This window comes from Scyliorhinus canicula, chromosome 11 (genome assembly GCF_902713615.1).
Source record: "Scyliorhinus canicula chromosome 11, sScyCan1.1, whole genome shotgun sequence".
Classification (NCBI taxonomy): Eukaryota; Metazoa; Chordata; class Chondrichthyes; order Carcharhiniformes; family Scyliorhinidae; genus Scyliorhinus; species Scyliorhinus canicula.
The window spans coordinates 82,019,489-82,044,949 of NC_052156.1; the positions used below are offsets into that span (position 1 = coordinate 82,019,489).

The window sequence follows — 25,461 nt, forward strand, 5'->3', positions numbered from 1 at the left end:
ATACAGTGCAGAAGGAGGCCGTTCAGCCCATCGAGTCTGCACCGACCCACTTAAGCCCTCACATCCACCCTATCCCCCTAACCCAATAACCCCTCTTAACCATTTTTGGACACTAAGGACAATTTAGGATGGCCAAACCACCTCACCTGCACGTCTTTGGACTGTGAGAGGAAACCGGAGCACCCGGAGGAAACCCACGCAGACACAGGGAGAACGTGCAGACTGTTCACAGACAGTGACCCAGCTGGGAATCGAACCTGGGACCCTGGCTCTGTGAAGCCACAATGCTATTCACTGTGCTACCGTGGTGCCGGGTAGCACAGTGACAAAGGCAAGGATGAGTCGGCTGTTTGAGGAAGTGAAGGATCGTTGTGAGCTGTGTCGGGGGGTCCCAGCCAATCTTGTTCATAGCTGCTGGTCCTGACCGAAGTTGTAGAAATATTGGGGGCCGTTTTCAGCACCACGTCCGTGGTTCTGCATGTGGACTTGGAGCCGGGTCCCCTGGAGGCCATATTCGGGGTGTCATACCTGCCGGAGCTGCACACGGATGGGGGGGGGGGGGGGGGGGCAGACGTTTTGGCCTCATTGATTGTTCGCAGGCGGGTTCTGTTGGGATGGGGTCAGCTTCTCCCCCACGTTCCTCAGTGTGGCTGGGGGATCTGATGGAGTTCCTGTATTTGGAGAAGTTGAAATTTGTTCCCAGAGAGGGAGATAGGGATTCCACAAGAAATGGGGGTTTGTTTGTTTTTCATGGGACATGGTCACTGTCGAGGAGTGTGTGGCGGGGGTGGGGGGGGGGGGGGGGGGGGGGTGGTGCGGTGTTGGGCAGAGGTTTGTGTATTGTTGTAAAAATGTTAAAATGTTCAAAAAAAGCTATCTCCTCAAAGAATTCAAAGAGATCAGTCATACATGAGACCCTTAACAAATCTGTATTGGCTCTCACTGATCATCTCTGATTGTCCAAAATGTCAGTCACTCGTTCCCAAATGACAGATCCTGGCTTCCCCACAACTGGTGTTTTTTTTTTTACAAATGTTTTTTATTGGGTTTTTGAGCAAAGTATATTTATCGTTATGTACACAAAATAGAAGAGAAGGGAACACGCACAAAAAAACAAAACAAACAACAACAAAAAAAAAGTTAGAATAAAATAACTGGTAGGATATTATGTGCTGGCTCAACAACAGCAGCTCTGTATAATTGGCAATATTGTGTTTAGTACATAAGTAGGTATCTGTTTGTGGGGGTGGGGAAACTGGGGGGGGGGGGGGTTACATATACATTTGGGCGCCGGGGAAACAATTACAGAGGGCAATACGCAAATGGATCTGGTGTTGGTGTTGTAGCTTGCTTCTCACGGACGGTTTTCGCTGCCGTTGTCGTCTCACGATCACTTCCGCTTGAGCCGTTCGTCCCGTCTTTCGCCTGGATTTTCATTGTTCTCTGCTCCTGTAGATGCCAAGTTTGGTTTTGTTTCCCGTGCCCTCCTTCCGGCTGTCATTCCCTTGCCTCCCCTCCACCTCACTGGTTCCCCTCTATTGTTCCCCGTCTCCTTCCTCTTCCACCCCCTCCCGCCCACCCCTTCTGTGGTTTGCCTTTCTTTGCTCTTAGGTTTAGCAGTGCTTCGCTCCAGAGTTCCCATCCTATTTCAATCCCCAGGTCTTCCTTCCATTTCTTTCTTGTTGCGTCCAGTACAGTGTCGGCCCTTTCTACCAACCGGTCATACATGTCACTACAGTTCCCTTTATCTAGGATTCTTGCGTCCAGTAACTCTTCCAGTAATGTCTGTCGTGGCGGTTGTGGATACGTCCTTGTCTCCTTTCGTAGGAAGTTTTGGAGTTGCAGGTACCTTAGCTTGTTCACCCTTGCTAGCTGGAATTTCTCTGTCAGTTCGTCCAGTGTTGCGATCCTGCCGTCCGTGTATAGGTCCCTGACTGTCAGTGTCCCTCCGTCCTGTCCCCACTTTTTAAAGGTGGCGTCAGTCAGCGCTGGTGTGAACCTATGGTTGTTGCAGATGGGAGCTTTGTCCGACATTTTGGTCAGGCCAAATTGCTGCCGTAGTTGGTTCCAGGACTGGAGGGTGGCTGTCACCACCGGTTTTCTGGAGTGTTTTTTGGATGGGGATGGGAGTGCTGCCGTGGCGAGGGCCCGGAGGGAGGTCCCCACGCAGGAGGCCTCTTCCGCGCGCACCCACTCGGCTTCTGGCTCCTTGAGCCATCCCCTTATTCGCTCGGCCGTCACCGCTCAGTGGTAGAATTGTAGGTTTGGAAGGGCTAGCCCCCCCCTGATTTTGTTTTTTGTAGGACCATCTTTGGGATCCGAGCATTCTTGCCCCCCTGTGGTGAATGTATTCACCTAATGCATGTATGATACTGTAACCTATGACCTGGAAGTGGTGATAGGAGCTGCTTCCAGGTACTGTACTGTAACCCTGGTGGGCTCCGTCTCTGGCTCCGCCCTCACCGGGGCCATATATAGACCGGCCGGCCGACTGTGGGCGGCATTCATCTGTACAACCGAATCTGGCTAGGCAAGTTCATGATTAATAAAGCCCAATGGTCACTCGCTCTCTCTGCCTCTCGGTGAATTGAAGGTATATCAATTTATTAATCATCGACAGCACTATGGAAGCCGCTCTAAAGCCAGACAGGCTCGAACTCGACACCCGTGCGTCCGAAGCAAAGGAAATATTCGAACATTGGCTTCGATGCTTCGCGGCCTACCTCGACTCCTCCACAACGCCTCCCACAGAGACTCTCAAGCTACGACTTCTCCACACTCGGGTGAGCCATCAAATCTCAGTAATGATCGAGAAAGCGGCCACGTACGAGGCGGCGATCGCAACCCTCAAGACGCACTTCGTGAAGCATGTAAATGAGGTGTTCGCCAGACATGTCCTCACTACATGCCGTCAACGCGCCGGAGAATCGCTGGACGAGTATCTGGAAACCCTGACTCTACTCGCAAGGAACTGCAGCTATCAAGATGTGACGGCGGAGGAACACATGAACTCATAGATCCGGGACACCTACGTGGTGGGGGTCTGCTTGAACTACATCAGGCAGCGCCTGCTGGAAAACGGGACCTCCGACCTGCAGGACACGGTAAAGCTAGCTACCTCGCTAGAGGTGGCTTACCAGAACCTCAGTGTGTTCCCCGTGGGCCTGGCGAACCCCTCGTGGACACCCTCGTCGTGGCCCCCGTCGGACCCAACTACATCGCAGGCCTGCGCGGCGCATCTGCCAGCCGAGCCCGGGGAACCGCAGTGTTACTTCTACAGCAAGGGTCAACACCCCCGGCAGCATTGCCCAGCCCGCACAACGATGTGCAGCGACTGTGGGAAAAAGGGGCACTTCGCTAGACTCTGTCTGGGCCGACCTAAGGCTCAGAAATTGATAACGCACCAGGCCCGAAACATGGACTCGCAGCCCCACAGACCCCGCAATGCGGCTGCGTGCCTGCCCAAAACGCCCCCATCAGAGGTGTCATCAGCATCGTGCGACTCGTGTGGGCCGCCATCTTGGCCGCCGACTCTGCCACTGACCAACACGTGCAACCGATGAGGGTGCCCATCTTGGTCGCCGGCCTCAACACCGACCGACACGTGTGACTCATGGGGGCCACCACCTTGGCCGCCAGCTCTGCCACCGACCAACATGTGCGACCGATGGGGGTGGCCATCTTGGTCGCCATCTTCACCCCAGCCCGACACATACGATTCATGGAGGCCACAATCTTGTGATTTCACTGACCACACAGGCGAGCCGCAGCTGGGCGCAGTCACTCTCGACCAGTCGCAGCCGAAACAGCTGAAGAACTCCATGGTGGTTGTCCGGGTCAACGGGCACGAGACCTCCTGTCTTTTCGACTCCGGGAGCATGGAGAGCTTTGTCCACCCCGACACAGTAAGGTGCTGCTCACTCCATGCCTACCCAGCCTCCCACACAATCACCCTTGCCTCCGGGTCCCATTCGGTTCAGATCCGGGGGTACTGTATTGCCAATCTCGCGATGCAGGGCGCAGATTTAAGCTCCACATCCTCCCCCACCTCTGTGCCCCCCCTGCTGCTCAGATTGGACTTGCAATGTAATCACCGAAGCCTGACCTTACAGTTCGGCGGACCCTTTCCCTCCTCACGGTGCGCAGCCTCGCGACCCTCAAGGTCTCCCCCCTTCACTCTTTGCGAACCTCACTCCTGACTGTAAGCCCATCGCCACCAGGAGCAGGCGGTACAGTTCGATAGACATGACGTTTATGAAGGAAATGAATCAGATGGTTGTGGACTATAGCCAGACAATTAATCGATTCACGCAACTGGATGCGTACCCCCTCCCCCGCATAGCGGAGATGGTCAACCAGATCGCGCAGTACCATGTATTCACAACAGTCGATCTGAAGTCGGCCTACCACCAGCTCCCAATCCACCCTGAAGAACGCCACTACACTGCCTTTGAAGCAGCCGACCGACTCTTCCACTTCCTCAGAGTCCCCTTCGGCGTCACTAATGGGGTCTCGGTCTTTCAGAGAAAGATGGACCGATACAGTTTGCGGGCTACATACCCGTAACCCGTACTTGAACAATGTGACCATCTGTGGCCATAATCAGCAGAACCATGACCCCAACCTCCAGAGGTTCCTCCCGACCGCCCAATCCCTCAATCTCACATACAACAAAGAAAAGTGCACCTTCCGTACTACCCGACTAGCCATCATCGGCTGCGTTGTGGAGAACGAAGTCCTAGGGCCCGACCCCGACCGTATGCGGCCCCTCACAGAAATCACCACTCCCCACAGCCTCAAGGCCCTAAATCAAGGCCTGGACTGTTCTCCAACTACGCCCAGTGGGGCCCAACTATGCAAACAAAGCCCGCCCATTTATTCAAACCACCATTTTCCCCTGACAGATGAGGCCCGCTCGGCCTTCAGCTGCATCAAGGCCGACATCACCAAGGCCGCAATGCACGCAGTAGACGAGTCCATCCCCTTTCAGGTAGAGAGCGATGCGTTAAGACATCGCACTGGCTGCCACACTCAACCAGGCGGGCAGGCCAGTAGTATTCTTCTCTAGGACCCTCCACGCTTCCGAAATTCGACACCCCTCGATTGAGAAGGAAGCACAAGCCATAGTGGAAGCCGTGCGGCACTGGAGGCACTACCTAGTCGGTAGGAGGTTCACCCTCATCACCGACCAGCGATCGGTCGCCTTCATGTTTGACAACGCACAACGGGGCAAAATAAAAAAATGACAAAATCTTGAGGTGGAGGATCGAACTCTCCACCTACAATTACGATATCAAGTATCGACCTGGGAAGCTCAACGAGCTCCCAGATGCCCTGTCCCGCGGCACATGCGCCAGCACGCAAGGTGACCGAATTTGGGCTATCCACAATGACCTCTGTCACCCGGGGGTCACCCGGCTTACCCACTTCATTAAGGCCCGCAACCTTCCCTTTTCCACCGAGGAGGTCAAGGCCATGACCAGGGACTGCCAAGTCTGAGCGGAGTGCAAACCGCACTTCTACCGGCCAGACAAGGCCCGCCTGGTAAAGGCCTCCCCGCCCTTTGAGCGCCTAAGCATTGACTTCAAAGGGCCCCTCCCCTCCACCAACCGTTATATGTACTTCCTCACAGTCATCGATGAGTACTGCCACTTCCCCTTCGCTGTCCCCTGCCCTGACATGACCTCGGCCATTGTAATAAAGGCACTGCACAGCATCTTCACACTGTTCAGTTTCCCTGCCTACGTCCACAGCGACCGGGGCACATCGTTCATGAGCGATGAGCTGCGTCAGTACCTGCTTAGCAAAGGCATCGCCTCGAGCAGGACTACGAGCTTTAACCCGCAGAGAAACGGGCAGGTGGAGAGGGAGAACGCGACGGTATGGAAGGTCGTTCTGGCCCTCAGGTCTAGAAGTCTCCTGATCCCCCACTGGCAGGAGGTCCTCCCCGACGCCCTCCACTCCGTCAGATCGCTCCTCTGCACAGCCACGAACTAGACCCCTCACGATCGTTTGTTTATCTTCCCCAGGAAGTCCATCTCCGGGGTCTCGCTTCCATCTTGGTTGACAACTCCGGGACCAGTCCTTCTCCGGATGCACATGAGGAGCCATAAGACCGACCCCCTGGTTGTGAGTGTCCAGCTGCTCCACGCCAACCCCCAAAATAGCCTACATCGTGCACTTGGATGGACGGCAAGATACGGTATCCTTACGGGACCTGGCGCCAGCTGGTTCCCCTGCAAATGCGTCCCCCCTCTGCGCTGCCCGCCGCCACCCCCAGCGCCCTGTACACTCCCCTGAGTCTCCTATCTTGTCCCGCACCAACACTGCCGCCACCCATCACCCCCCCCTGCCTACCCCCAAACCCCAACCGTCTCCGACACGCCGGACTGAGGCTCAAGCTCCAGACACAACGTCCCTGGAGTCACCACCTGCAACAACCGTGCCCACCGCACCACCAGAGCTGAGGAGGTCGAAGAGAACGCTCCGGCCTCCAGATAGACTGAATATGTAATGACCCCACGTCACCCCCGCTGCACTTGATTTTTTTAACAGGGGGTGAATGGGGTGAATGTATTCACCTAATTCATGTATGATACTGTAACCTATGACCTATGACCTGGAAGTGGTGATACAAGCTGCTGCCAGGTACTGTACTGTAACCCCGGTGGGCTCCGCCCTCACCAGGGCCATATATAGACTGCCCGCCTGTGGGCGGCATTCATCTGTACAACTGACTCTGGCTCGGCAAGTTCATGATTAATAAAGCCTAATGTTCACTCGTTCTCTCTGCCTCTCGGTGAATTGAAGGTATATCACCCCCCATACGAACGCCATGATTAGTTTGTCTAGTGCTTTGAAAAAGGCCTTGGTGATGTAGATCAAGATGGATTTAAGTAGGAAGAGGTACCTGGGCAGCACGTCATTTTGATCGTCTGGACTTTCCCCGTGAAGGAGAGTGGGAGTGTGTTCCATCTTTGCAGGTCCTTTTTTACTTCCTCCGTCAGACTGGTGAGGTTCCATTTGTGGATCCCTTTCCAGTCATAGGCTATTTGGATCCTCAGGTAGCGGAATTTGTGTCGGGCTTGTTTAAACGGCAGTCCCGTTAGTGCTGCCCCCCCCCCCCCCCCCCCCCCCCCCCCCCCCCCTCCTTGTGGGTGTACTGGGAAGATCTCGCTTTTGCTCATGTTGAGTTTGTAGCCCGAGAAGGCTCCAACCTCTTTCAGGAGCGCGATGATTCTGTCCATGCTGCTTTGTGGGTCCGAAATGTAGAGATGCAGGTCATCTGCATAGAGTGCGAGTCTGTGCTCTCTGCCGCCCCTTCAGATTCCCCTCCAGCTTTTTACTGCTCTGAACGCAATTGCTAAAGGTTCGATCGTGGGGACAGTGGGCATCCTTGTCTGGTGCACCTGTGCAGCTGGAAGTATCGGGACTTGGTGTTGTTGGTCCGTACGCTCTCCATGGGAGCGTTGTATAGGAGCTTTACCCAGGGGGTGAACCCTGTTCCAAGCCCGAACCGCTCCAGTACCTCTATGAGGTATTTCCATTCGACCCTGTCGAAGGCCTTTTCTGTGTCTAGGGAGATGATCACCCCGGTGTCCTTTCCCCGGATGGGGTCATTATCACGTTCAGCAAGCGCCTGATGTTCGAGGTTAGCTGCCTACCTTTGCCAAAACCTGTCTGGTTCCCTGCGACCACTTTTGATACGCAGTCTTCTAGCCTTTTGGCTAGGATTTTGGCCTGTATTTTGGCGTCTGCGTTCAGCAGTGAGATGGGTCTGTATGACCCACATTCCGTTGGATCTTTATCTTTCTTAGGTATCAGCGTGATTGGGGCCTGTGCTAGCGTGGGTGGCAGTGTGGCCCGAGCTAGCGAGTCTGTGAACATCTCCCGCAGGTGTGGGGCCAGTGGTATTTTTGTAGATTTCCGCCGGGAATCCGTCCGGTCCCGGCGCCTTCCCTGTCTGCATGGAGCTAATGCTGTCCATGATCTCTCCCAGTGCTCGTGCTGCTTCCAGGCCCAATTTTCTGCCCTCCCCCATGACTGGTATGTCCAGTCCATCGAGGAACAGTTTCATCCCAGACTCCCCCCTTCGGGGCTCTGAGGTGTACAGTCCTTGGTAGAAGGCCTTGAAGGTTTTGTTAATCTTTTCTGGTTCTGTTTCTAATGTGCCTCTGGTATCCCTGATTTGTGCAATTTCTCTGGTGGCTGCCTGCTTTCTCAGCTGGTGACGCGATCGAGATTCGCACCCCGTTCCAGCGGTGGGATGCGAATGGGTTATTAAGAACCATTTGCATCCAATTACCGGGCTGGGTACCAAATTCAGCTGGCCCGCAAGATTCTCCGTCCTCTGGGCTGGGAGTAATGTTGACGAGAATTGGTGTTGGTCCTGACCAGTGTCTATTTGATGCTGTGGACCACGTGGTGGGCCAAGAGACTACTGTTTAAGGGAGTTAGTCCCAAGTCCATCGGAGGGTCACTCTACCCCCACCATGCTACTCCCACGAGATCCCCCCCCCTGCCCCCACCCCCCCCCCCCTCACCAATCACTCCCTAATTAACAGAAGAGGGACCCCTGTCAGGAAGCTAGCGAGCACCAGGGAGAGAGATGAGGTGGGACTCGGTTTGATTGATTGGCTGGTGGCCAATGAATTGGTCGAAATGCTGATACTCTGCCTGGTAACAGGTGATGATTGGATCCTATCCTAGTCAAATAATATTCAGAGTACCAAGGAGTTTCAGTTTGTCTACTGAAAGCACAGGGGAGGAGGTCCCTCTCTTTCCTCTGTGTTCTCTCTCCAGAGAGGCTTTGCATGCTGTATTTCTGAAACTACAAAGACCTGAATGAATGTACAATAACAACCATGAACTCAAAGCATCATCTGAAACAAAGACACTTTTTCCTTTTACTTATGACTTTCCTCTCCTTTCTTCTCCTCTGTTTTTGTCTGTCTTACATGTGTGTGCTTGTACAGGGTGGGGGCAAATTGAAGTGGGGAATTAAGAATGATATGATAGTTTTTTAAAATAAATTTAGAGCCCCCAATTCTTTTTATCCAATTAAGGGGCAGATTAGCGTGGCCAATTCACCTACCTTGCACATTGTTTTGTGTTGTGGGGATAAGACCCACGCAGACCCGGGGATAATGTGCAAGCCCCACGTGTGCAGTGACCTGGAGCCAGAATCGAACCCGGGTCCTCAGGGCCATGAGGCAGCAATGCTAACCACTGCGTCACTGTGCTGCCTGGAATGAGGTAGTAGTTAACCAGTGGTATTTGCTGCATGTTTCATTTTAGTTCCTGTTATAAATAAACAGTTATTGTATTTAAATTTACAAACCTGGTGATTGTAATTATTGGGCAGCCAAGGGCCAAAGACTTTGGCTAAGAATTATTGGTTAATTCACTTGTGTTGTGATTCCGGGTCAACGGGATGGAATTGACCGGGATGTTGTAACAAGGAGATCTATATTTAGGGGTTGTCTGTGGGGGGGGTTCTCTTTATTTAGGGGGCTCTGTGGGGGGGGGGGGGGGTGCAGTGGGAAGAGGGTGTCAGATAACCCCCATACTGAGGGCGTCATCCAGAAAATCCCAGGGGGAGGGGGGTTGCTGAATTGCGTTGTGGGGTGCAGAGGGGCTCAGCCACCAGACCTCACTAACAGTCTGCCCACTCAAAATGGCGGGCTGATAGAGGGAATCTCTAGGGAATCCTCGCCATGCAAATATTTGCATGGCTACGAATTGGGAATCGCTTCCTGATTTGCACTCCCAGCAGGAGTGCAAACCAGGTGCAATTCAGCTCCGGCCGAAGAACAGTCCCCCAAACGGAGAATCCTGCCCCAAGACAGATCTAGTTCTGTCTCAACCCTATTTTTCCATCTGCTCCCGATTACCCTGGTTGACTCCCTTTTGTCTATCAAAAGTCTGTCTGACCCTGCCTTGAATAAATTCAATGACCACTGCTTTCTGGGGAAGAGAATGCGACAAACCAACAACCCTAACAGCGATCAGCCAGAAAGAATTCAGTAAATAATCCATGGTAGGCAGCCAGTGCAGCGTAACCTGCACTGCTAATGACTAATTACTTTGCCCATTTTCCATTTGTGTTGCTGTGGCATTTTAAGAAGCTGTTTCATCAATCGCTGTCCTCTACTCACAGCGTCTCCCCTTAGAAATAAAGCTTTTACCAGTCACTTCATTGAGTTGATTTTGTTACAAGCAGGCACTCTCCAGCAGAGCACTGCTGTTGAAAACGTGCATGAGCTGTGAGATTGAATGATTGAGCGGCGCTGTCTACTGGGATGATCAGGTGTTTAGCAAGGAATCTCTCCTTCCAGAGCAAGTGTCCTGGATGACTGCCTCCTTTCTGCGGGCGATGCTGGCAGCTGCATAGTTTGCCACTGGGCTCTTTAAACTGCCAGTCACTGCCGTTGCCTTGTCTACTTGTCCTTCCGACAGCCCAACGGCATCCCATGCAAGGCACCTGAGTAGAAATTGAGCAGATAAATTAACAGTGACTGGAGGCTGCTTTTAGGAGCGAGAGAATCCCGATTGGAGAGATTTGGGAAATGTGGAGGCAGATCTGCATCGTGCCAACTCACACAACAACTTAGAAATACTGGGTGCGGTTTTATGGCCACGATGCAACCAAAAAGCAGTTTGCCACGGCGCAGTGTAGCCGATAGAAGCCAGGAGGCCCTGCTCCCGGGATCATCCTGGCTTGTAGCACCTTGCAGAATCGAAAGCAATGAGACGTTGCGCTGTAAACCCCACCCATTATGGGCGGGATTACTTTTTAGCAAATCCTCTTCACCTCGGAGACCTCGGGTGAGTGCCGTTGAATACAGGTCTCCACAAAATAGAGGACAGATGGAAGGGCATTCGTTGGGGTTTCCCAGGGGATCGGAGGCCACCAGGTGCATGATCTTTGGGCAGGGTGGTACACTGGCTCTGCTGGTGCCACCTGGTCACCCTGGCAGTGTCACCTTGGTGCCAGCCTGGCACTGTCGAGGTGCCAAGGTGGCACTACCAGGGTGCTGGGTTGGCACTGCTAAGGTGCCAAGCTGGCATTTCTTTGCATGGTTGACGATCAGGCAGGGGTTCCCTGCGCGGATGTTAGGGGGTGCGGGGAGTATGGTGTTGCCAGGGACCCTCCCATAGTGCATTGGGCTTGGGGGTCATTTTTGGGCTCCAAAGATTGGGGCACCATTTAGAAATGGCGTCCCGATCTTGCGACACACTGAGAAGTTGTGGCGAGTGGAGCTCCTCAGTGAACAACACAGAGCTATGTACAGCATCAACCGTGCATTCGCCACTTAGGTCCCTTATCTAATGTGAATGCCATTTCATAGTGTGTTTCTCGACACATGAGCGCCAGGAAACACGCTACTAAATTAGCTCGCAATGGAATTTTGCTCCATTTAGTTAAATCCCGTTGTAGAAAATATTCAGCCCTTCGAGCCTGCTCCGGCATTCAACATGACCATGATTGATCCTTTATCTCATCGACAAGCAAATGTCTCTCCCTAGACCCCTTGAAGCTATTGGAGTCTAGTAATCAATTTCCTTCTAAAATATATTCCGTGATTTGGCCTCCACAGCCTTTTGGGGGGAGAATTCCACAGCTTCATCAACTTCTGAGTGAAGACGTTTCTCCTTATCGCAGGCAAGGGCAGAAGTGTTAAGGGTGGATCTTCATGAGGACAGAGGGGCGACAATTTTGAAAAGAAGGGGGGCTGGCTTAGCACAGGGCTAAATCGCTGGCTTTGAAAGCAGACCCAGGCAGGCTAGCAGCACGGTTCAATTCCCGTACCAGCCTCCCCGAACAGGCGCCAGAATGTGGCGAATAGGGGCTTCTCACAGTAACTTCATTGAAGCTTACTCGTGACAATAAGCGATTTTCATTTCATTTCATTTCACGGTGGGTGTCTGAGCAGACAGACTCACTTGCCATGTCAGCTAGCATGAGGAGGCAGCAAGCAAGAACAGAAGCTCTGTTAGTTCATGGGAGTGGGGTTCAAGGGAGATGAGAGGAACTTTGACAAGACATAGAACTCAATACAAATGAAATTAGAGATTGAGGGTTCAGGGGCAAGGGCAGGAATAGAACATAGAACAGCACAGGCCCTTCGGCCCACAATGTTTTGCTGACCATTTATCCTATTCTAAGATCAACCTAACCTACACCCCTTCAATTTACTGCTGTGCATGCGCCTGTCCACATGGCTTAAATGTCCAGAATGACTCTGACTCCACCACCTCCGCTGGAAGTGCATTCCACGCACCCACCACTCTCTGTGTAAAGAATCTCTGACATCTCCCCTATACCCTCCTCCAATCACCTTAAAATTATGTCGCCTCATGACAGACATTTTCGCCCTGGGTAAAGTCTCTGGCTATTCACTCTATCCATGGGCGGAATTCTCCGACCCCCTGAGATTCGGCGGGGATGGGAATTGCGCCGGTCGGCGGGCCCCCCGTGGCGATTCTCCGGCCCGCGATGGGCCAAAGTCCCGTCACTGACAAGCTTCTCCCACCGGCGTGGATTAAATCACCTACCTGACTCGCGGGATTGGCAGCGCGGGTGGGCTCCAGGGTCCTGGGGGGGGGGTGCCATGGGGCATTCTGACCCCAGGGGGTGCGCCCACAGTGGCCTGGCCCGCGATCGGCGCCCACCGATCGGCGGGCGGGCCTGTGCTATGGGGGCACTCTTTTTCTTCCACCCCCGCCATGGTCTTCACCATGGCGGAGGCGAAAGAGACCCCCTCCCCTGCGCAAGCGCTGGTATGACGTCAGCAGCCGTTGATGCACCGGCGCATGCGCGGACTTACGCCGGCCGGCGAAGTCCTTTCGGACCCGGCTGGCGTGGCGCCAAAGGCCGTTCACGCCAGCCGGCGGAGTGGGAACCACTCCGGTGCGGGCCTAGCCCCTCAATGTGAGGGCTTGGCTCCTAAAGGTGCGGAGAATTCCGCACCTTTGGAGTGGCCCGACGCCGGAATGGTTCACGCCACTCCGACACACCGGGACCCCCCGCCCCGCCAGGTAGGGGAGAATCCCGGCCCATGCCTCTCATCACCTTGTACATCTCTATCAAGTCACCTCTCTATCTTCTTCGCTCCAGTGAGAAAAGCCCTAGCTCCCTCAATCTTTCTTCATAAGACATGCCCTCCAGTCCAGGCAGCATCCTGGTAAATTTCCTCTGCACCCTCTCCAAAGCATCCACATCCTTCCTATAATGAAGCGACCAGAACTGGACACAATATTCCAAATGTGGTCTAACCAGGGTTTTAGAAAGCTGCAGCAAAACCTTGTGGCTATTAAACGCAATCCTCCTGTTAATGAAAACCAACACACCGTACGCCTTCTTAACAACCCTATCAACCAGGGTGGCAACTTTGCGGGATCTATGTTCCTCCACATTTCCAAGAATCCTGCCTTTAACCCTGTGTTCAGCATTCAAATTCGACCTTCCAAAATGAATCACTTCACATTTATCAAGGTTGAACTCCAACTGCCACTTCTCAGCCCAGCTCTGCATCCTGTCAATGTCCTGTTGTAATCTGAAACAGTCCTCAGCACTATCTACAACTCCACCAACCTTTGTGTCATCGGCAAACTTACTAACCAACTCTTTCATTTCCTCATCAAAGTCATTTATAAAAACTACAAGAGGTCCCAGAACAGATCCCTGTGGGATACCACTGGTCACCGACCTCCAGGCGGAATACTTTCCATCCACTATCACTCGCTGTCTTCTTTTGACCAGCCAATTCTGTATCCGGATATCCAAATTTCCCTGTATCCCATGCCCCTTAACTTTCTGAATGAGCCTACCATGGGGAACCTTATCAAATGCCTTACTGAAATCCATATATACCACATCCACTGCATAACCTTCATCGATGTGTCTTGTCACATCCTCAAAGGATTCAGTGAGGCTTGTGAGGCATGATCTGCCCCTCACAAAGCCATGCTCACTATCTTTAATCAAACTATGTTTTTCTAAATAATCATAAATCCTATTTCTCAGAATTCTTTCCAATAATTTGCTCACCACAGACGTAAGACTGATGGGTCTGTAATTCCCAGGGATTTCCCTATTCCCTTTCTTGAACAGGGGAACAACATTTGCCTCCCTCCAATCATCCGGTACTACTCCAGTGGAGAGTGAGGACGCAAAGATCTTTGCCTACGGCGCAGCATCTCCTCCCTCGTTTCCCATAGTACCATAGTAACCTTGGGTATATCCTGTCAGGCCCAGGGCACTTATCGATTCTGATGCTTTTCAAAATTTCCAGCACATCCCTCCTTCTTAATATCAACCTGTTTGAGTCTATTAATCTGGTTCACACTGTTCTCATGAGCAACAAGGTCCCTCTCTCGAGTGAATACTGAAGCAAAATATTCATTTAGGGCCTCCCCTATCTCCTCAGACTCTAGGCACAAGTTCCCTCCACTATCCCTGATCATCCCTACTCTCACTCTGATCATCCTCTTATATCTCACGTAAGTGTAGAACACATTGGGTTTTCCCTAATCCTTCCCACCAGGGCTTTTTCATTCCCCCTTCTAGCTCTCCTAAGTCCATTTTTTAGTTCCTTCCTGGCTACCTTGTAACCCTCTAGAGCAGTGCCAGATCCTTGCTTCCACAACCTTACGTAAGCTTCCTTCTTCCTTTTGACTCGAAGCTCCACACCTCTTGTCATCCAAGGCTCCTTCAAGTTACCATTCCTTCCTCGTCTCAGTGGGAATGTTGGGGGATGTTTGGCTTGATGAGAAATGAAACAGAATAGGGCAGCTGAATGAATGGATGGTCTCGTCTCTACCTTGCTGACTCTCGTATTTCTGATTAAAGATGAATTAAAGGGGGTCGATTGGATTATCTTTGTCTCCAACACAGGCCCTGTGGTTTATGAACGGGTGGCATAATGATAATGTAATTGGGCTAATAGGCCAGAGGTTAATGATCTGGGGACAAGGGTTCAAATCCCACAATGGTAGCTACTGGAATTTAAATTCAATTAAAAAAGCTGGGATATAAAATGAGTGATGACCATAGTTGATTGCTGTACAAACTCACCCAGTTCACGAATATCCTTTTTGGGAAGGAAGTTTGCCGTCCTTACCCAGTCTGGCCTACATGCAACTCCAGACCCAAAGTAACGTGGGTGACTCTTAAATGGCCTAGCAAGCCACTCAGTTTGGACAACAATTGATGCCCTTGCCAGTAACGCCTACCTCTAAATAAAGAAAAAAAGGACAAGATTATTTTCTTTTTATAATGTTGGTTGATGGATAAAGGTTGGACAGAACAACAGGGTGAGTTCTACTGCTCTTCTTCAAATATCATGGGATCATTCCCCTCCACTTGAGAAGACCATAAGACACTAAGACGTCGGAGCAGAAGTAGGCCATTCGGCTACTCGAGCGTGCTCTGCCTTTCAGTGAGATCATGACTGATCTGATATGATAATCCTCAACTCCACTTTCCAGCCTTATCTATAAGGACTAGACAGGGTAGATGCAGGGAAGATGGTCCCAATGATGGGTGTGTCCAGAACTAGGAGTCACAGTCTGAGGATTCAGGGTAAACCATTTCAGACAGATATAAGGAGACATTTCTTCACACAAAGAGCGGTGGGTCTGTGGAACTCATTCCCACAGGAAGTGGTGATGCTAAAACATTGAATATATTCAAGAGGTGGCTGGATATAGCACTTGGGGGAATGGGATCAAAGCATATGGGGAGAAAGCAGGATTAGGTTATTGATTGAATGATCAGCCATCACCGTGATAAATGGCGGAGCAGGCTCGAAGGGCCAAAAGGTCTCCTCCTGCTCCTGTTTTCTATGTAGCTATGTATCCCCATAACCCTTAATTCCCTTATTGAGTAAGAAACCTGTCTATCTCAGCCTCGACAAACTGAAGAGATTTGAGAACATATTGAGGCTGGCACACCAAGAGGGAGTGTTGCACTGACAGTCATAAAGTCATAGAGCTTTACAACACAAAAAGAGGTCCTTTGACCCATCCTGTGCAGACTATCAGCATCTATCTACCCTATTTTCCAGCCCTGTATGCTACGCCGTTTCAAGTGCTCATCTAAATGCTTCTTAGATGTTGTGAGGGTGTCCGCCTTTTTACCACCCTTTTTCAGGCAATGAGTTCCAGGTTCCCACCATCCTCTGGGTGAAAAGGTTTTTCCTCACATCCAGCGAGGATGTAGGTATGGAACTCAGGGAGAGACTGCGAGGTTCTTGAGCAAATTGACATAGGGAGTGACAAGGTATTGGAGGTATTGGCAGGCTTAAAAGTGGACAAATTATCAGTCCAGATAAATGGTGTCCCAGAATGCTGTGGGAGGCGAGGGAGGTGATTGAACGGGCTCTGACCAAAGTTCAATGGGTATAGAGTGAAGAAAAAAGTTGATTTATTGAATTTAAAATGAAGATGGTGTCCAACCTCCTGATTGCTAGCAGGAGCATATCTGAACAATTTAGTTCAATAGATTTTGGGTTAAAACAGAGATTTCTGGATGCAAAGAGATATTGCAATCCAAAAGCACTAATTTTGTTTGTCCATCTTGCCTACAGATTCCTTTTAAAAACTTTTTAAAAACAATGTGGGATCGGAGGTGGGGTGGTGCGGGGCATGCAGGATTGAGGGGTGGGGGGGCATGTGGGCTTGAGGATAGGGGGCTTTGGATTTGTTTACTGTCATGTGTACCGAGGTACAGTGAAAAGTATTTTTCTGCGAGCAGCTCAAGCAGATCATTTCGTACATGAGAATAAAATAAAATAAAAAGAAAATACATAATAGGACAACACAAGGTGCACAATGTAAATACATAGACACCGGCATGTAAATACATAGACACCGGCATCAGGTGAAGCATACAGGAGTGTAGTATTAATGAGGTCAGTCCATAAGAGGGTCATTTGGGAGTCTGCTAACAGTGGGGAAGAAGCTGTTTTTGAATCTGTTTGTGCGTGTTCTCAGACTTTTGTACCTCCTGCCCGATGGAAGGAGTTGGAAGAGTGAGTAAGCCGGGTGGGAGGGAGGTCCTTGGTTATGCTGCCCGCTTTCCCAAGGCAGCGAGAGGTGTAGATGGAGTCAATGGATGGGAGGCAGGTTTGTGTGCTGGAGTGGGCTGTGTTCACGACTCTCTGAAGTTTCTTGCGGACTTGGGCCGAGCAGTTGCCATACCAGGCTGTGATGCAGCTGAATAGAATGTTTTCTATAGTGCATCTGTAAAGGTTGGTAAGAGTCAATGTGGACATGTTGAATTTCCTTAGTTTCCTGTGGACGTGTAGGCGCTGTTGTGCTTTCTTGGTGGTAGCGTTGATGTGGGTGGACCAGGGCAGATTGTTGGTGATGCATACTCCTCGGAATTTGAAGCTGTCAACCATCTCCACTTCGGCCCCGTTGATGCAGACAGGGGTGTGTACAGTACTTTGCTTCCTGAAGTCAGGACAGTTTGTTGGTGATGTGCAGACCTAGGAATTTGAAGCTGTCAACCATCTCCACCTCTGCCCGGTTGATGCAAACGGGTGTGTACAGTACTTGCTTCCTGAAATCGATGACCAGCACTTCAGTTTTGCTGGCATTGAGGGAGAGATTGTTGTCATTGCACCACTCCAATAGGTTCTCTATCTCCCTCCTGTACTCTGACTTGTCATTGTGCGAGATCCGACCCACTGTAGTCATGTCATCAGAAAACATGTAGATGGAGCTGGAACAAAATTTTGCCATGCAGTTGTGTGTTTATAGGGAGTAGTAGGGGGCTAAGTATGCAGCCTTGTGGGTCCCGGTATAGAAGACTATCGTGGAGGAGGTGTTGCTGTTTATTCTTACTGATTATGGTCTGTGAGTCAGAAAGTCGAGGATCCAGTTGCAGAGTGAGGAGCCAAATCCTAGGTTTTGGAGCTTTGATATGAGCTTGGCTGGGATTTGGTGTTGAAGGCGGAGCTGTAGTCAATAAATAGGAGTCTGATGTAGGAGTTCTTGTTGTTGAGATGCTCCAGGGATGTGTAGGGCCAGGGAGATGGCGTCTGCTGTGGACCGGTTGCAGCGGTATGTGAATTGTAGTGGATCTAGGCGTTCTGGGAGTATGGAGCTGATGCATTTCATTACGACTGAAGTCAGGGCCACAGGATGGTAGTCATTGAGGCATGTTGTCTGGTTCTTCTTTGGCACTGGTATGATGACAGTCTTCTTGAAATAGGTGGGGACCTCGGAGAGGAGTAGGGACAGGTTAAGCATGTTCGCGAACACATCTGCCAGTGGTCCGGGCAGGCTCTAAGTGCACGACCAGGGATCCCGTCCGGATGCGTGGCCTTCCGAGGGTTCAATTTCAGGAAAGCCGATATGATTTTGGAAGCTGCAACGGTGTGTATGTGCGTGTTTTGAGCTGCTGGGGCACTCAAAAGCAGATTGATGGTTTCCTGCTCGAACCAAGCATAGAATGCATTGAGTTCATCGGGGAGGGGTGAGCTGCTGCCGGAGATACTGCTCAGTTTCGCTTTGGGTTCGGGGGTGGGGTGGAGGGGGCATGAGTGTAGGCGGCATGTGGGATCGGAGGCGGGGTGAAGGGGGCATGTGGGCTTGAGGATAGGGGGCATGTGGGGTTGAGAGTAGGGGGCATGTGGGGTTGAGAGTAGGGGGCATGTGGAATTGGGGGTGGAAGGGGGCAATGGCAATGGTCTGTCCACTCGAAATTCCTCTTCCAGTAATCCTTAGTCCAAATATAAAGACGGAGAAGGGTGAATGCTGTTATCCGATGCTCAGATAGGTGGATGCCCGCCCTGGGGAAGTGGCAACTGAGGGATGTGGATGGTGTTTATTGAGAGGCAGGAAGAAGTCAGTCTGAGTTACGCGGAGGGGTGGGGAGAGGCAGAGGTAGAATGCATCAGTACAACTGAGATCACTGAGCCGGGAGTCCGGAATGTGGCTGCGATTTCAATTCCAGGGGGCGGATACTTTCAGACGGAAGCAGGAGCCAGTCCTCGCCGATAGAGGGCACTCTTTCTCATACACAGAGCTCAGGAACCTCCGATATTCCCATTCTGAAAGGGACCAGTGCTTCAGGGAATGCCGGAGCTGAGCTCTTCCTGCCAGGTGGATTAACCCCTTCTGCACCCCACCCCTCTGGCTGCTATGCGACAGGATAGAGAGAGACAGCAGCATTTGGAAAAGGAAGCTAATGCAAAGAGAGGGCCATCCACTCTGTGAGGAGGAGCTGCTGCAGAAATTGTCTAAAGAGGAGCCAGGCTAACTGACCAGACCTCTGCCCGTCCTTATTCGCTCCAGCGATCTGCCTTAAAAGTGACCCTGAAGATTGGAGAGATTAAAGTTTGGTTCACAGTGCATCAGGATATTGAACTTCTGCAAGGGGGCGTGCAAAGGCTCGTTTCGTGACTTTGCTTCCTGAGCCTTTCCCTATTCTGCTGTTTAAAAAAAAAATGTCATGTGGTATTTCTGTGACAATCGGCGCAGAAGTTGCTTTGGTTGGAAGGCTGGGGGTTACGTGGAGCCTGAGAGCAGTGAGCAGTGTGTGAGTGAGACTTCTGCACGGTGCCACTCTGTGACAGCAGTGGCTGTGAGTGAGGAGGAAGGGAGGCAAACGCCAAGTCCATTCACATCAGCACCCTCCACCACCCCCACCATCTCAACAAGCAAACCAAAACCCGGGACACAGAGGAGCTGAACTGTCCTTGCCATTACATTGACTCCAGACATGCTGTGTGGGCTGAGGAAAGACTTGCATTCCGACTTTGGTGAGTTTTAATATTTGCTGGTCCCTTTCATTTCAATCTCGAGTGTGCCTCGGTGAGAGGATAATGTGGACGAATATTAACAGCCTGGCTCAGAGTTTGCAGAAAGGCAGTCTTTGTGTGTCTAATCTCTTTCTAGCACCTCATCCACAAACAGGTGCTGACAAACTCCGAGAGCAGATTACTAACAGCAAGACCAGAACGCAATGGGTTCCTAATCTTCACTGTCTAAATGAAGTATTCTGAGACTTACAGGAAAATATCAGAACTTGGGAGCGAATGGGTTAAAGGGAGAAGTCGAGTTTGCAGCCAGTGGGTTAACTTCAGCCAAGGGGAATACCAGGATTGGGCACTGATGGATTCATGTGGACATCAGGAACTGGTGCAAATGGGTTAAAAAGAAGCTTTTACCAGCAGGTTCAACGAACAAATACCAGGTCTAAATAATGATGGGGATCTGGGTCTCACTCGTCTGCCGTCTTGGTGTAAGTGCAGTTATTATTTAAACTATTAGGGGGACCTTTGTTACCACTGATCATTTGTGGGCTGCAACCGTAACTCCCCCCCCCCCCCCTCCCCCAGTGGTGAGGTGTAACCATCGCTGGCTTGGCCAGCATTCATTGTCCATCCCTCATCAGGGCAGAAAGAAGGGGGCGAGGGAAGCAGAGTCTTTGGCTAAGGGGAGCCCATCATTTAGGACTGGGAAGAGGAAAAAACACTCCCCTCAAAGGTTGTGAATGTTTGTAAGAGGATTGTGACTGCTCCATTGTTGACTATATTTATGGCTGGGGTAGGCAGATGTTTGGTCTCTCTGGGAATCAAGGGATATGGGGAGTGGGTGGGAAAGTGGAGTTGAAACCCAAGATCAGCCATGATCATATTGAATGGCAGTGCAGGCTTGATGGGCCGAATGGTCTACCTGCTCCTATTTTTTATGTTCTAATTGACCTTACAAAGGACAGAGGGCAGTAGTGAGTGGCCTTTTTGAACCGCTGCAGGCCCTGAGACGTAGGTACACCCACTTTGCTATTAGGGAGGGAGTTCCAGGACCTTGATCCAGTGGCAGTGAAGGAACGGCGATATATTTCTAAGTCAGGATGGTGTGTAGCTTGATGGGGCACTTGTCGGCTGTGGTGTTCTCATGTCTCTGCTGCCCTGGTCCTTCTAGATGACAGAGATTGAAGGCTTAGAAGATGCTATTGAAACCTTGGTGAGCTGCGGCAGGTTGTCCTGTATTTGGTACACACTGTTGCCACTGTGCGCAAGTGATGGCGAGAACAAATGTTTATAATGATGGATGGGAGTGCCAATTAAGCGGGTTGCTTTGTCCTGGATGGTGTCGAGCTACTTGAGTGTTGTATCTGCACTCACCCAGGCAAGTGGGGAGTATTCCATCAAACTCCTGCCTTGCACCTTGCAGGTGGTGGACAGGCTCTGGAAGTCAGGATGCGAGTTACATACTGTGGCTCAGTAGGTAGCTTTTTCACATCTGACTCAGATGGTTGTGGGTTTATGTACCACTCCAGGAATTGAGCATAAAAATCAAGGTTTAGATGCAGTGTAGGATTGAGGGAATGTTGCCATATCAGAAGGGCTACTTTTCAAGTGAGACATTACATTAAGGCTTTACCTACCTTCTCAGGCAATTGTAAAAGATTTCATAGCAGTGTGCTGAAGAAGAACCAGGGAGCTGTTTACTGTGTGCTGGTCAATATTAATCCCTCACTGAAGAGCACAAAAACAGATTATTTGATTGTAATCATATTGCTGTATGTGGGAACATGTGTGCAAATTGGTAGCCGTGTTGCTTTCTTTAGTTGTTATGAGATTTATTTAAAATATTAATGTATTACTTTGTGTTTTGATATTTGTGGTGGTGTGTGTGCGTGCATGCGTGTGCGGTGTGTGCGGTGCGTGCGTGTGCACGCGTGAGTGAGTTGCTGCCCATTTGTTCATGTGCATACCCCATGCCTGTTGTGTTCTTGTTAAATCGTGATTGTTGTTTCATAGAAAGATACATAGAAAATAGAACCAGGAACCTTCGAGCCTGCCCCACCATTCATTATGATCATGGCTGATTATTAAGTGCAATACCCTGACCCCGCCTTCCCCACATATCGCTTTAGCCCCAAGAGCTATATCTAATTCCTCCTTGAAATTATACAATGTTTTGGTCTCAGCTACTTTCTGTGGTAGCGAATTCCAGAGATCCGTCACTCTTTGGGTGAAGAAATTTCTCCTCACCTCAGTCCTAAAAGTTTTACCCCTTAACCTCAAACTGTGAACCCCCAGTTCTGGACTCCCCCACCATTGGGAACATTCTTTCTAAATCTACCCTGTCTAATCCTGTTAGAATTTTGTAAGTTTTAATGAGTTGTTCTGTTTCTCTGGCATATGTTTGTAAAAGCAAAAAAGCTGCTTATATTTCAGTAACACCTTTCAGGACCTCAGCAGCCCCGAAAAGGGTGGAACCAATGAAATACTATTTTGAAGTCTGGAGACTTGCGATGTAGAAAATAGGGAGGCCCCTTTCGGAAGCAGCATGTGTCAACAAAGGGAGTTGTGATAGTGAGCAGGCACTCTGTCTTCTGGTTGGGGAATAGGTACTGTGGTGGTATGAATGGGAGCACTGCCATTGGTGCAGAGCACTGGTTTCCCATTGGCTCTGGCTGGTCATGTGCCTCTCGTCTGATTGGCTGGGATTAGTCATGTGACTGCTCACCAATTGGTCGAGAGGCAAGTAGATCCCGCCTCCGAGGCGGGGTATAAGTACCCAGAGTTCATGGCGGTCGGCCTTTCTCTGTAGTCGACCACCGGGCTAACATCTAGCTGATTAAAGCCTAAGTTTGGACCTTCATCGTGCCTCGCGTCCAATTGATGGTACATCAGGTACTTTCCAGGAAACTTTGCTGCGGTTTGCCAAAGTGCCATTGGGATCTTTTACATCCACTTGAGAGGATGGTCAGGGCCTCAGTTTAACGTCTCCTCTGAAAGATGGCACCATTATTTTGGCCAAAATTTGGACTCGACTGTCCGGAGTGGGGCCTGAACTCATAACCTTCTGAGTCAGAGGTGAAGCTTCCACCACTGACAGCATATGTTTACGTTCTGTTTGGTGGATGCATGCCTTCCTGGTTGTATGTGTAATTATGTGAGCACGTCTGGTTATACAAGTGCGGCCTGCAGCACATGTACGTCAGCTTTTATTGAACTCAGGTTACGTGTGATTTTCAATTCATTGACTGCAAAACAAATTGGGATGTCTTAAGGGCAATTCTCAGCTGGAAGCAACCAACCCGTGATTAATGTTCTAATAACTTTGATGGGTGCAAGATCCACGATCGTTTCCCCGCCCCAATATCCGCCGGCCCCCACCTGCTGCCCCACCCCTCCCTTCCTCCCCACACACAGGGCAAAATTGGCCAAATGATTGCTTCCTTCCACTGCCTTCAGGGCAGACCAGTTACTTTTTACAGAGTAGAGTTGTAGCAAACTTATCATCACCAAAAAAACATTATTCTGCTGGAAAACTGAAATGAAAACAGGAAATGCTGGACCTGCTGTTCAGCTCTGGAGGCATCTATGGAGAGAAATAAACAGAGAAAGGTCATCGACCTGAAACATTAACTCTGTTTCTCTCTCCACAGATGCTGACAGACCTGCTCAATGTTCACAGTTCTTTCTGTTACACCAATCAACGTCACAGCATGGCCTTAGCAGCTGCTGCCACCTCAGCATTGAAATACCATTGGTGAATGACGGCAGTGCAAATTCGGTGTTTTTCCATTCAAAGTGATACTCGCATTACTATTGCTCTTTTCACAACCTTAGAAATCCCCAAACCGCTTTGTAACCAATGAAGTCCTTTTTGAAGTTTGGTCACTAGTAATGGAAGAAACAAAGCAGCCAATTTTCACACAGCAAGCATCCTCAGGCAGCTAAAGCGAATTTCTGTTTCGGGATGGTGGTTGAGGGATATTGATCAGGACATCGGGGAGAACTCTCCTCGGAATAGTACCAGGGAATATTTTGCAGGTCCTCAATTTAATATCTCATCCCGAAAGGGGCACCTTCGACTGTGCAGCACTCCCTCAGCAATCTACTGGAGTGTCAACCTGGATTGTCTACTCAAATCTGCGGAGTAGGGCTTGAATGCACAATCCCCTGATTCGGTGGCACACTGACACAAACACAATGAGAGTATTAATTAGAGCATAAGAATGTAAGAAATTACAATGTGAACAGAAAATACTCAGCCGATAAGACAAGCAGCACATTTTCTGTCTGTATTTCAGATTTCTCATAAGCACAGTATTTAATCTTTTGGAAGAGGACATTGTTACAGTAACGGACCCACTCATTGCCTCATGATTAAAAGAGACATGACTGCATTTAAGAGTCCAATACATGTCTTTGTAGCACATTTAAAGATTGATAAAAATATCCTATGTCTTAAATATTACAAGTGATACGATTTCAGTGAATAAGTAACAGTGGATCTGATGTGGCGAATGGGGGACAGGTTCTCATCACAATTTCCCCTTGTGCTTTCAACTAGGGTTGCACTTGTTTTATGTCAAATTTCTATCTGTGCAGTGTGCCCAAGTGCTCCAGAGCAGAAAGTTGTTGTCGCCAGGGGTAAATGCTGAACCAATTGTTCAGTAACCCTGGACTGCGATAAGGTCAGCTATCTACACGAGCACCATCATGACATGAGGACCATCGGCCGGGGGGGGGGAGAATCCTGCCACGCCGCTCCGCCGCCGATTCTCTGTGCACGATGGGGGCTGCTGAAATAGGCCTCCGCAGCGATTCTCCGTGTGCGACGGGCCGATCTTCCGCCGACGTGGTTTAGACCTGGTACCAACTGGCAGGAGCCCGGACCCACGTCGGGGGCTTCCGATCAGCGGGCTCATTGTTCGGTTGCCGACATGTTGCTCCACGCGGAGACGGCCGTGGTGCATGTGCGGACCAGCGCCGGCCGTATAGGGCCGGATTTCAGCGCCGGAGCAGCGCATGGCACTCCAGCGCCACTCTAGCCCCCGAAGAAGAGGAGAATTACTGGGCCTGCAGGCACTTTGAAGCCGGTGTCGCTCGCACCGGTTTTGACGCCGGAATCAACATTTGGCTGCGATATCGGTGAATCCTGACCATTATTGTCACTAGGCAACTCCTTCATCCTCCACTGAAGGCCATCTCACAAAATACAGATCTCTGCAGACAGAAACTGGGGCCTTTGCACACCTTCCTAATGAGTGTGGTCCAGATTTTGCATGAGCTTTTGGGACCTGCTTCATGGATCTTGTATTCCAAACCTCTCACAGCAGCAGTGGAAGAATTTATGTTAGCTGTGTCAGTTATTGAAGGTTTGAGCCTCAAATCCATATCTGCTCTTGAGTGTCGTGTTGAGAGAGTGCCTCACTGCTGAAGGGACTATCCTTTGGATCAGACAGTCAATCAAGGTTTTGTTGGTCAGAAAGCCAGGGAGACTGCTTGCTTTTGAAGGTTCATTGCCAAGAGGTTTTGCTGATGTTCTCGCCAACATTCCCCTCAAGTAATAACACCAAACCTAGGTTACATGTCCTTTCATTGAGTTACTGTTTGTAGGACTTTACTGTGCTGAAATCAACCGCCATGTCTGCCCACAATATAATGAAGGCTGTACTTCAAAGGAGCTAATTCCAGGTGA

General features: G+C 50.5%; 1 protein-coding gene across 6 annotated transcripts in view; it reads left to right on the top strand.

Annotated features, from left to right (window-relative positions):
• grip2b (glutamate receptor interacting protein 2b) overlaps nt 1-25,461 on the top strand; it is a 1,006,802-nt gene that overhangs the window by 688,686 nt on the left and 292,655 nt on the right. The window contains exon 1 of one of the 6 annotated variants that reach the window (XM_038810788.1): nt 19,083-19,775. The exons of the other annotated variants lie outside the window; for them this stretch is intronic. Coding sequence (XP_038666716.1) covers nt 19,736-19,775 — 40 coding nt within the window. The 5' untranslated portion in view covers nt 19,083-19,735. Of the gene's footprint in view, nt 1-19,082; nt 19,776-25,461 lie in introns of those variants that run through there. 6 annotated transcript variants of the gene reach the window in all.